Source organism: Anolis sagrei, chromosome 4, assembly GCF_037176765.1.
Source record: "Anolis sagrei isolate rAnoSag1 chromosome 4, rAnoSag1.mat, whole genome shotgun sequence".
In the NCBI taxonomy this organism is placed as follows: Eukaryota; Metazoa; Chordata; class Lepidosauria; order Squamata; family Dactyloidae; genus Anolis; species Anolis sagrei.
The window spans coordinates 221,089,591-221,102,574 of NC_090024.1; the positions used below are offsets into that span (position 1 = coordinate 221,089,591).

Below are 12,984 nucleotides of genomic sequence, written 5' to 3' on the forward strand. Positions count from 1 at the left end.
AGTTCCAAGTGCATACCAATGAATACTCCTTAAAGCCTCAGTGATCCAGTATGACCACAAGAAACGTTGGCAATTGGGAGTTTTCCCTGGAACTTGGAAAATATAGTTTTGTACTATAACAAATCCTAAAATTATCCAGTAATTCAGAGGATGCTGGGAGTTGCACTCCAAAAAGTAACTCTTCCAAGAAATGCTTTTGGGAGACAACTTATAATTGCTGTGGATGGTAGCTATGGTGTCAATGCAAAGTAAAAATACTTCATGCAGACTTCGGATTTGCATGAAACGTCTGAAACCACACATATTTAAAAAAAAACAAAGGCAAAGTTAGCATCAGTCATAAAAACTAAGGAAGATATACCAGTAATTGCTGGTACTTATATTTTTTAAAAAAACCCAAAAAACAACCAGGTTTGCCTATAGATAGTATATTACTATTCATATTTATCTCTTGATATATATCTTTTTGTGTCTGCTGTTTAAGACCAAACATATCAATGAACATTTGTATTTAGAGCAGTGGTTCTCAACCTGTGGGTACCTGGATGTTTTGGCTTTCAACTTTCAGAGATCCTAACAACTGGTAAACTGGCTGGGTTTTCTGGGAGTTGTAGGGCCAAACATCTAGGGACCCACAGGTTGAGAACCACAGCTTTAGAGGCTACCGCAAATTGTAAAGAGAATATAACTCAGGATGTAGCACTGGGAAGAAATTTAGTATGGAGCTCATACTAATGCTCAACTGAAATCTGTTGCATTGCATCCATACTTTTAAGGTCATCCTTCTAACAAACCCAAACTCTTTTCAAGAGATTAGACAAAACTCTATGTAATCACTGTGTGATTGATGAACACATTACATATTCAAAACTACATTACAGACCTGTCTTTTGTGACATGAAGTATCCACATAATCTAAAATGTACTCTACTGCTGCTCTTCCAATCAAGTAATTCCATTCCCCGGAGAACATCCTCAACTGTTGTGTCAATAAATATCTAGGAAGAAAGACTGATGTGCCAATATTTGTCTTACCTACCTAGATCCTCTCAGTTAAAATCAAATACCAGATTCCAACAGTTGAATATGTAAGTATGGAAAGGAAAACAAAATGGGCTCCACAAAACCGAAAGGTAATTGAGGCTTTTGGCAAGTGCTTTTGGTGATAAACAATGTTGTGGACAATCACAGGACATGCTTGAAATACTATAGTCCACCATCCATCGCTCTTATGAATTTGAGCCAGGCCTATCCATCAAAGATAATGAATGTATAGTTGAACATTACCTTGGCCGCTACTGAAGAATTGGGCTTCTCCAAAAGGTCCCAGAGTTTTTTCCTCTTCTCAGCGCAGCAGGTATTATCAAATTCCTCCCCTTCCCTCTCCCGCATTGTTTCCGCTTCTCGCTTGAGCTCCTCATTCATCTGCTCCTTTTTCTGGTGGTACCTTGCCTGACAACAGGACTCCAGATATATCTCATCAATTCCCCAGTAGTCCAGTTCTTGGCTGAAGGACAAGGCACACATTTCCTCCATCATGTGCAGCTTGCCTGTGCGGTAAAAGTTCAAGATTGAAGTAAATGCCCCTGGATGCCTATCGAAGAAGTACTCATTCTCTTCCAAGTTGTAGTCGTCACATATATCCATCAAAGTTTCGTGGGTGTTGCAGTCTCTGAGCTTACCCAGCCTTGTCCGAGGCAACCTGTCCAAGGTTCTCCATAAAACCTCATGAGCCAAGCCACCCACATTAAGCTTGACCCTCCTGGAGCAGGCCTTGCTCCGAACAATCTCTGTGGGATCTGGAGGCAAAGAGGTAGTCGATCGAGATCCATTTTTGTTCATTCCCGCAGGCATTGCTCGTCTCTATAAGGCTAGAACTGGGCGATGACAAATCCCAAAATACTCACACTTCTGGGCAGGATCCCTTCATCTGTTTTCCTTCTCCTCCATGCCTGCAAGAGAAGAAGAAAAATATTCAGAGAGCTCCTGGTGATTTCCGAGAATCCAACAAGACCCTCTTCCTTTGTTTGTGGACTGCCGGCTTGATCAATTAATCAGGCAGACATATAAATAGCTGTTAGTCTGCCTGGAGGAGCAGCACGGAGAGCGGACTGGCTGCAAGAACACAGGTCGCTGTTCAGTCTCCTGGTGCTGAAAATGAACAGAGAGGCTTAAGACCAGCAAGTTGGGAAGGGTGTGTATGTGTGCGGCGGCAGCTGCTAGGATTATTTTGCCATTGGGCTAATACAAGACTTCAGTAGAGTCGTTGCCAAATCCGTACACAGGAGGAACCTATTGTAACTGGGAAGAGTCTTTGAGCACTGTCTATGAAATGGACTCACTGAGAATTTGGTTTTCACCCTCTCGGTCAATAACTGTGTCTTCTGTTTGGGTGGCAATTTGATAATCTCTACAAATTCAAAGGGGGGCGATGCCCATTTTAATTCACTTTGGCCTGATTCAAGTAATATGTATTATGCATTCTTCTCACCTTCATTCCATTCTTTGCAGCCTGTACCCTTGCTACAGTTGTGAACATTTTCTCTTTCTCGGCTGAAACGTAGCTTTGGTTATATGGATAAATCATAGCTTTGGTTATATTGGTCAATCATACAAAACCTCAGATTCTTGCTTATTTTATGGAAGGAGGTATTTTCAACAATTTGCATCCTGGGGGATAGTTTAAAACCACATGCAGATAAATATTAGTCAAATAAAACTTAGTTGCCCCCTTTTGTTACTTTGCAACACCCTTCTACATATACATGCTTTAACTTCAGGCTTTATTTGTGAGTTATAATGTTGTATAAAAAGCAAAGACTTGATCAAGCATGTAGCAATAAACATTACAGGCCCTCACCAGAACAATCTCTATGGCAACACCTCTGTAGAAAGTCCAAAAGGTCAGGTAGCTCTGTTGATATAAAGCAATTTCCAGCCGTTTTCATCTCAGCTAGGAGCAGGTCTTTTGTAAAGTCCCCTCAAATAATTTTGATAACAGTAGCGATAACTATATTTCAAGAAAGCTAATGGCAAAACCACCTTTGAGTATTCCTTGCCTAATGAAATGCTATATAATTCATGGAGTTGACATTAATCAACAGGTGACCCAAAGGCACATACACTCACATAGGGATCATGCATAACAATATACATATAATTTGCAAATCAATTTCGCTTTTATGACTGTAAACATTGCAAGGGGAAGAGGGGAATCCAAGGGAGATGGTAAATGATTCCATGGTTGCTGAAAATCAATAATACTTATACAAATTCAGGTTCTACTACATCACTGCATGCAACACTACACTAAAAAGCCTCAGGTTGCTGAGATGGTTTGGTTCCCATTGTTATGAAGGAAAATGCTAACACATCTGAACTTCTTTCCTCTTAGAAAAATAAATAGAAAAGCTAGGTGTACATGCACCATGATGGCCACTTTACAGTTCAAACCAATGCCATTCATAGATGTTTTTCTTTTAAGATGTACTACACAGTGAGGTGCGCAGTGAAGGGTGCTTTACACATTACATTTCAGCATGTATAAATCACCAATAAATCAAAGTAGGACCCCAAGGAATTCAATGTTTGAAAGTATATTAAACTGAAATAGAGGATTAAAATCTAGATTCAGGGTGCATCTACATTGTAGAAAGAATGCAGTTTGACACCACTTCAACTACTATGGCCCACTGTTATGGAATCCTGGAAGCTGTAATTTTCCAAAGTCTTCTCTGCCAAATCGTGCTGGTACCCCACCAAACTACAACTCCCAGCATCCCAAAGCATTGAGCCATGGCAGTTAAAGTTATGTCAATCTGCATCTGTCCTATACCGTAGAGCCAGCCTTCTTCAGGCTTAAGGTAGGCCAAGAGATTTGTCACAACCAATTAGTAATTATGACTTTACCATTGATTTCCATGGGTGTCTTCAAAGCATGACTAAGCTAGATCTAATCCAAGAGCATTTTTTTTTAAAAAAAATCCTTGGTTCTAAAATATTTTTTTCAATGGTCACTTCAGCAACATTTCTGTGGCTTGTTTTCTTCAGCCAAGGAGTGTAACTATGACCTTTTTGAACGAGCAGCCATTGTTTGCGCTTCTTAGCTATTCAGAGAAATTCAAACAACTCGGGTCCCCTTGAACTTGCTCCTCATCTGTCAACTCCTTACAAATGTAACATGTCACAGTGCAGGCTGCTAGCAGGAGAGATGAGACCATCTAATCTGAAATCCTGCTTTAGCATGGGTAGTCTTCCTTGTCTACATGGAGAAAGTCTAACCTGGAGCCAAGCCAAATGACATTCACAGACTACTATCCCTGTGCATTCAGCGTGCAAGCTTTTTCAAAGCAATGACAGGCCGATCGTGACATTTACATAAACAAATATTGGCAGAGATATTTTCAGGGCTTGAAACTGCAGCAACGCCACAGTAAATGTAGATACAGCCTCAGTTTAGAAGGGGGTGGTTAAAATGACCACTTACAATAGTGGCCTCTGATGAATCCAGTGGTTCTCCATGGTCCCATCAATATGTGGATTTATTTATTTATCTCATATCAGAAGCAAACCATGGGCGCGGTGGTAATGTTTAAAAACTTGGCATTATATTAATGTCCTTTGACCAGTATCTGGCCACTTGGAGTACCTCTGGTGGTGCTAAAAGGAGGTCCTCCATTGTGCATATGGCAGGGCTCAGACTGCATTGTAATAGGTGGTCTGTGGTTCAAGAGAATAGACTTTATATGGCCTCTTGCCTTATAAAGGTCTCCAATGTATGGAATGAATGACGAAGAGACAGATTAGTTTTCTCACAGGGATGGTGGGGTGAAATTCTACAACAACACACACCCACATTGACAGAGGATACGAGAATTGTATCAAGGTTGTGCAAATGAAAGGGAATGCATGTGCAAAGGGGTGCGAGTGCATCCACATCTATCTCTAGTGAAACAAATGGTGGTGGGGGAGGGGGGACTATTGAAAGAGGCCACATATTGATAAGTCCAGTTTGCTGAAACAGCACACTGGCCAAATAGATGATTACTTCCTAAGTGTGTATCTGAACCATAGAATTAATGCCGTTTGGCAGCACTTTAACGGCCATGGTTCAGTGAAATGGAATCTTATGTGTTATGGTTTAAAGCCTTCTCTGTCAAAAAGCGCAATTTCCTCATAGAATCATAGAGTTGGAAGGGATATTATAGGCCCCAGTTTATGTGGGATTCTAGCACTCCTCCTCCACAATGGAGAATCATAGTGTTGGAAGAGACCACCAAAGCACTCTCAACAGGTGGCCATCTAGCCTCATAGAATCATAGAATCAGAGTTGGAAGAGACCTCGTGAGCCATCCAGTCCACCCCTCTGCCAAGAAGCAGGAAATTCGCATTCATACCACTCCCGATGACTATCCAGCCTCTGTTTAAAAGCATCCAGAGAATGAGTCTGGAGCACACTCTGAAGCAGAGAGTTCCACTGCTGAACAGCTCTCACAGTCAGAAGGTTTTTCCTCATGTTTAGGTGGAATCTCCTTTCCTGTAGTTTGAAACCATTGTTCCACATCCTAGTCTCCAGGGCAGCAGAAAAAAAGCCTGCTCCCTCCTTCCTAAGACTTCCCCTCACATATTTATCCATGGCTCTCATCATGTCTCCTCTCAGCTTTCTTTTCTGAAGGCTAAACATGTCCAGCTCTTTAAGCTGCTCCTCACAGGGCTTGTTCTCCAGACCCTTGATCATTTTAGTCGCCCTCCTTGGAACACATTCCAGCTTGTCAACATCTCCTTTCAACTGCGGTGCCCAGAATTGGACACAGTGTGATTCCAGGTATGGTCTGACCAAGGAAGAATAGAGGGGTGGCATGACTTCCCTGGATCTAGACCAAGTATGGACAAAGTTGGGTCCTCCAGGTGTTTTGGACTTCAACTCCCACCATTCCTAACAGCCTCAGGCTCCTTCCTTTTCCCCCTCAGCCACTTAAGCGGCTGAGGGGGAAAAGGAAAGAGCCTGAGGTTGTTAGGAATGGTGGGAGTTGGAAGTTCAAAATACCTTGAAGGCCCAACTTTGCCCATGCCTGATCTAGACACTATACTCCTATTTATTCAGGCCAATATCCCACTGACTTTTTAAACTGCCCCATGACATTGTTGGCTCATCTTTAACTTGTTGCCCACCAAACTTGGGCCTTTCGGGTGTTTTGGACTTCAACTCCCACCATTCCTAACAGCCCCAGACCCTTTCCTTTCCCCCCTCAGCCAATTAAGCGGCTGAGAGGGAAAAGAAAGGGGCCTGAGGCTGTTAGGAATGGTGGGAGTTGGAGTCCAAAACACCTGAAAGGCCCAAGTTTGCCCATGCCTGTCCTAGATCCACCCTAACTATGAAGGAGCGAATAAGAGTGCATTCGCACTGGAAGAATAAAACAAATCGTGGCATTTATTTTCCATTCAAGAGGGCGGAGTTGAAGATCCCATCATCCCCCACCAACCAAGCAATGGCAGAGAGGAGTCGCCATAACAACCCTCTTCCTCCTCCTCCTCCTCTTCCTCCCTGCTCGAAGGCAGCCAAGAGAAACAGCTGCCTAGCAGCCTCCCTCGCGCTGTTGCTCAGACAAGATGGCTTTGGAAAACACAAATCCCAAGGCAGGAGAAGCCGGGGGCTTCCTCGCCTAGCAGAAGGGATTCAGTTTGGGTTGGATCCGAAAGAGGATCCCTTCAGACGAGTAAAGCACCCCAGGGATGGGGCCAAGAACTCCAACAAGCCAAGGGGAGATGCTTCCATCCAGTCGCCTTTTCCAAGCAAGGCAGGCAGCCCATCCCTTGACTCAGTTTCTCCACTTACTTCTTTGGCCTGGGAAACGCCGGGAAGGAAGGGGACCTGGGCCGGGCGGCTCCTTACATCACGTACCGGGCGAGGCGGGCACGGAGGCAGCCTGGCGAGCTGGCATCGCGGGTTGGCATCCTGCCTCCTTGCCTTCCTGGCTTGCAAAGGGAAAGGGAGGAGGACGCCTTTGCCAGGCAGCACGGAACCCCACCGATGCTCCCGATGGCTCCAGGATCACCCCGGTCGCATGTTCCAAGGAGCTCTTCCAAGGGCCTCGGGTGGAGGGAAAGAGGTCCTCTGCTCCGTCTTTCTCTCCTTTTCCCCGGCTTCTCATCAGCCGCAGCCCGAGTGGGGATAAGCCGAGGGAGCAGGGCGGGTGGAGAACGCCTTCCTTCCTGCCTGGCTGCCTCCTTCCTTTGCTTCCCCGCTCACTCTCCGGGCTCCCTTTCGCTTCTTCTTGGCGGAGATCAACAAGTCCAGCCTCAGCCTCCGGCTCTGCCCTGCCAGTCTGTCCCGGAGTTTGGTTCGACAAGCAGTGGAAGGAAGTTGGACGCGGAAGGGAGAAGGGAAGGGCGCCACCTTGAGGGCATTGCGAAGCATTACAAGGCAATCCCAGACTTGGCTTCTCCCTTCCCTCCCTTGTTTTGCTTGCTTGCTTGCATGCTGCAAGTCACTTCTGGTCGCCTCTGGAGTGAGGGAATCAGCTGTCTACGAAGACTCCGCCCTCTTGAATGGAAAATAAATGCCACAATTTGTTTTATTCTTCCAGTGCGAATGCGCTCTTATTCGCTCCTTCAGAGTTAGGATGGATCTAGGACAGGCATGGGCAAACTTGGGCCTTTCGGGTGTTTTGGACTCCAACTCCCACCATTCCTAACAGCCTCAGGCCCCTTTCTTTTCCCTCTCAGCCGCTTAATTGGCTGAGGGGGAAAAGACCCAGGTGACGCCCGGATATCTTGCAATCCTGCGAGGAGGCTTCTGTAGAAATGTAATACAATTGACTGGTTGCCCTGACAAGACAAATAAAATAAATCCCTCCCTTGTGCTAAGCTACTCTGCTGCTTCTGTGCGCATTCAGAAGAAGACCTACAAGCCACCTTCGCAGAAGCATACCAGGAGCTCGGCCTGTCATTGAACATCAAGAAAACCAACGTGCTCTTCCAGCAGTCACCAGCCAATCCCTCTTCAATGCCAGAAATGCAGCTTAATGGTGTAACATTAGAAAATGTCAACCATTTCTGCTATCTTGGCAGCCACCTCTCCACAAAAGTGAACATTGACACTGAAATACAACACCACCTGAGCTCTGCAAGTGCAGCTTTTTTCCAAATGAAGCAGAGAGTGTTTGAGGACCGGGACATCCATAGGGATACCAAGTTGCTTGTTTATAAAGCTATTGTCCTCCCAAACCTGCTATATGCCTGCAAAACATGGACTGTCTACAGACGTCACATGCAACTCCTAGAATGCACTCTGGCACCACGAGATGCATTCTAGGGGCTACAAAGAAATGGGGCTACAAAGAGGAGTCCACGGCATGCAAGTGTGAAGAAGAGCAAACTACAGACCATCTACTGCAATGCAACCTGAGCCCTGCCACATGCACAATGGAGGATCTTCTCACAGCGACACCAAAGTCACTCCAAGGGGTCAGCTTCAGGTCAAATGACATTTAGCATCATGCCAAGTTCTTGTTTAAACTTTGTGTTTTTAAATGCATTTTAACTGTACCCTCAACTTGCTTCTGACACAATAATAAATAAATATTGTTGATTTACTATTGTTGTTTACTCATTCAGTCATTTCCAACTCTTTGTGACCTCATGGACCAGCCCACGCCATATGGGACTCTATAAATGATATGGGACCCTATAAATTTCATAGGGTTTTCAGAACGTTTCCATTATCCTGGCAGAGGCTCCTAGGGGGTGCTAGAGAGAGAAGGGCAGACCATTTTACAGGGTGGAGCGTGGGTTGAAGGAGTTAAACCATCCCCCCTTGTTTTCCAGTTATTCCCTGCCACCCGGGTCCCCATTGTTGAAACAACTCATTTATGATATGGGGAGGGGCAGGGGGAATAACCAGCAAAAAAGGGGAAAATGGTTTTCCTTCTTCAATTCCCCTCTCCCTAAATGGAGTATTCTTCTTTCTCCAGCACTCTCTTGTGGCCTCCTCCTGATTAATGGAGCAGTACCGGTTTTCTTAGGCAAGACATACTCCAAGGAAGTTTTTCCAGATATTTGGAAATATACCCTATACCATCTGGTATTAACTGGTGATTTCCTTTCCAAGATGTAACCAAGGCCAAGGCTACTTAACTGCCAAGATCAAATGAGATCTGGTGCCTTTGGAAAATACAGACCAGGCATGGGCAAACTTCAGCCCTCCAGTAGTTTTGGACTTCAACTCCCACAATTCCTAACAGCCTCAGGCCTTTTACTTTCCCCCCTCAGCTGCTTAAGTTTGCCCATGCCTGATACAGACTCTACTCCACAGTATCTCCAGCCTAAAAGATTGCACTGCATTCCTGTCTCTGTTTTAAAGACTCATCCTTCCAGTTATGTTGGACTGGTTCTCATAGTTCCCAACCAATACAGTAATGTGGATAGCCCTGGAAAGCACCAGGAAGTTAAAAGCTGAAGCAGCAATCAAAGGAAAAGAGTTGCTCTGAGGCACTGATTCCAGATAGATGCTGCCAACCAGAAGAGTCAGTATTTGGCTATATAAGCCAATAGTAAGGCCAGCTTAAGCTGGCACCCTCTGCGCTGGAATTCTGAATGATTGAATGTGTGAGTGTGCGTATGTGTGAGGGTGTGTTCCCCCCTCCCTTTTTTTTCTTTTCTATCCCAACCCAATTGTTTTTTTGGTTGTTTTTTTTTTTTTTTTTTTTACTTTCTGGCATTGAATGTTTGCCATACATGTTGGAAACCATCCTGAGTCCCTTTGGGGAGATAGAGTGGTCTATAAAGTATTATTATTATTATTATTATTATTATTACTATTATTATTTTATGGACACAAAAACACAGTATGACACAGCAAACAAGATCTATATGCTTGATTTTGTATCACAAAATCACAAGTCGAACACTTCCCAAGTGTTTAGGAATGTGTGATATATTTGCAAATGATGCGTGTGGATCCAAATAAGGTGGCCTTTTGCAGTAGACAGATCATGATTTTGTCAGTATTTATTGTTTCCAAATGCTGGCTGAGATCTTTTGGCACAGCACCCAGCGTGCCTATTACCACTGGGACCACCTGTACTGGTTTATGCCAGAGACTTTCCAGTTCAATTTTGAGTTCTTGATAATGGCTGAGTTTTTCCTGGTTTTTTTTCCATCAATTTGACTGTCACCTGGTATAGCAACATCAATAATTTAAACTTTTTTCTTTTCCAAAATTGTGTATTGTGTTCCAAAACTTTGTCAGTTTGGATTCAAAAGTTCCACAGTATTTTTGTGTGTTCATTTTCCACTACCTTTGCAGGTTTATGATCCCACCAGTTCTTTACTACTGGCAGGTGGTACTTGTGACATAAGTTCCAATGAATCATTTGGGCCACATAGTTGTGCCTCTGTTTGTAGTTCATCTGTGCAATTTTCTTGCAGCAGCTGAGGATATGATCAATGGTTTCATCAGCTTTCTTGCACAGTTTGCATTTTGGGTCATCAGCTGATTTTTTTTTTGATCCTGGCCTTAATTGCATTTGTTTTGATAGCTTGCTCCTGAGCTGCAAGAATCGGGCCTTCTGTCTCCTTCTTCAGTGTTCCATTCGTGAGCCATAACCAGGTCTTCTCTTTGTCAACTTTTCCTTCAACTATGTCAAGGAACTGCCCATGCAATGCTTTGTTGTGCCAGCTGTCAGCTCTGGTTTGTTGTGCAATTATTATTATTATTATTATTATTATTATTATTATTATTATTATTGCTCTCCTGGTAAGGATTCTAGGGACTGTCATCCAAGAAAATAACTTTTCCACACATTCCCATCAACATGTCTGCAGTTCTGGACTTAGGAGAAGGTTATTAAATATTAAAACATGAATTCCTGGCAGGATAAATTACCAGAACTGCTAATTAAAACAGAAGGCCAAAAGCAAAGGGGGGGGGGGGGGGGGAATGCTACAGGGATGAATGGAAGTTACTACATCTTGACAGGACAAATGAAATGCATGAATATTAGTTGGATGATATGTAGGTACAAGTAAGAAGGATCTAGGGGTCTTAGCAGAATACAAGTTGAATATGAATTTATAGTGTGATTAAGTCACCAAAAAAGGCCAATTTTTAATTTAACAACATGTTAGACCAGATGTTCAGCATTCAGACTGAACAATTTGGCATCGAAGCCAACGTATATCCTATCTCTTATAGAAGTTTTGGAATATCTGCCCAGAAATAGCATATAATGATTTATAGAAAGTTAGTGGAGATATATCAACAAATCATGAAACAGATGTCTTTAATGGACAATTACCAAGCAGACACCAAATAAAAATTATTCATGTTGAATCTTTCCATTACATTTCAGCTTGTTATTAATTGTGAGTGCCAGTTAATTGATGGTAGAGTCAGAGTGCCCTTTAAATACTTACTTTGCTTTATCTTGGGATTCCTAAGAGTTTAATAACTCTGAGGCGTCTCAACTTTTACTTGATTTAGAACATTTCTCCTTTAGCATGGCTCTACATTTCTTTGCCCTTACAGTAAACCTTTGACCGTTTTCTTCATAGACCACCTGCCTTTGGCTCTCTCCAATTGTCACCTTGTTGACAGCCATTCCCGCTAGCTACCTAACTCAGCTGCTCATTACAAGACTGGTCACGTCAAGAAGTCTAATTATGTGTCGTGTCTTTTAGATGCTCTGCTTTCAAGCTTGTTGTTGATGCTTCCATGCTACTTGGGAGCTTCTTTTGCTAAAGAAGGGATAAAAGTGATGATGATGAGGAGGAGGAGGAGAGCACCTATGGGCCTTCCAATTGCTTGTGTCACTGAAAGTGAGGTTGGGCTCTACCAAATACCCACAGTCCTATGTTTGCATCATCTTTCAACCAACCGAACCAACTTATTAGCAAAAAAATATTCTCCAACTTGATCTCTATCAGTGTATAAGTGGCAATCTACAAACCACAGTAAATGATGTAATTATGTTCAAAATGGCTCACAGCCTATCTTTTGTGTATTTGTTTAGAGGGGTCAAGCCAATGCAAAGCTGGATCTTGTGCTGCACCAACTGTACATTGTATTTCAACTCTGCTGCCTGGTGATGTCTTGATGAGGTCTTATGCATTTCCTATAAAAATGGTTGATCATTTTTTGTCCTATATACAGCCTTGTATTCAATTCAAGGTTGCAGTAATGGAGTCGCACAAGGAGGCACATTTAAAGCACTGTAGTTAATCTTAAAGAAGCTCCTAGTGGTAGGTAGATAAAGGTAAAGGTAGTCCCCTGACATTAAGTCCAGTCATCTCTGACTCTGAGGTGTGGTGCTCATCTCCATTTCTAAGCCGAAGAGCCAGTGTTGTCCGTAGACACCTCCAAGGTCATGTGGCCAGCATGACTGCATGGAGTGCTGTTACCTTCCCGCTGGAGCGGTACCTATTGATCTACTCACATTTGCATGTTTTCGAACTGCTAGGTTGGCAGAAGCTAGGGCTGACAGCGGAAGCTCACGCCGCTCCCCGGAATCGAACCTGCGACCTTCCGATCAACAAGCTCAGCAGCTCAGTGCTTTAACCCACTGCGCCACCGGGGGCTCCCATCCTAGTGGGGGCTCCTAGTGGTACAGCAGGTTAATCTGCTGAGCTGCTGAACTTGCTGATCAAAAGGTCACAGGTTCAAATCTGGGGAGTGAGGTGAGCTCCCACTGTTAACCCCAGCTTCTGCTAAGCTAGCAGTTTGAAAACATGCAAATATGAGTAGACCAATAGGTACTGCTTTGTTGGGAAGGTAACGGTGCTCTGTGCAGTCATGCCAGCCACATGACATTGGAGGCATCTGTGGACAACATCAGCTCATTGGCTTAGAAATGGAGATGAGCACCAACCCACAAAGTTGGACACAACTAGACTTAACATCAAGGGGAAACTCTTACCTTTTATTTAATCTTAATCTTAATGTTAAAATGTATGCTAATGCTTTTATGTTAAGCCACTTTGAATCTC

The 12,984-nt window shown here is 43.6% G+C and overlaps 1 protein-coding gene across 1 annotated transcript in view; it reads right to left on the bottom strand.

Moving 5' to 3' along the window:
- KCNB1 (potassium voltage-gated channel subfamily B member 1) overlaps positions 1–7,383 on the bottom strand; it is a 237,482-nt gene extending 230,099 nt beyond the window's left edge. The window contains exons 1-2 of the mRNA XM_060772136.2: positions 6,836–7,383; positions 1,288–1,952 (exon numbers count right to left, since the gene is read on the bottom strand). Coding sequence (XP_060628119.2) covers positions 1,288–1,854 — 567 coding nt within the window. The 5' untranslated portion in view covers positions 1,855–1,952; positions 6,836–7,383. The remainder of the gene's footprint in view (positions 1–1,287; positions 1,953–6,835) is intronic.
- Between the last annotated feature and the right edge of the window lie 5,601 nt (positions 7,384–12,984).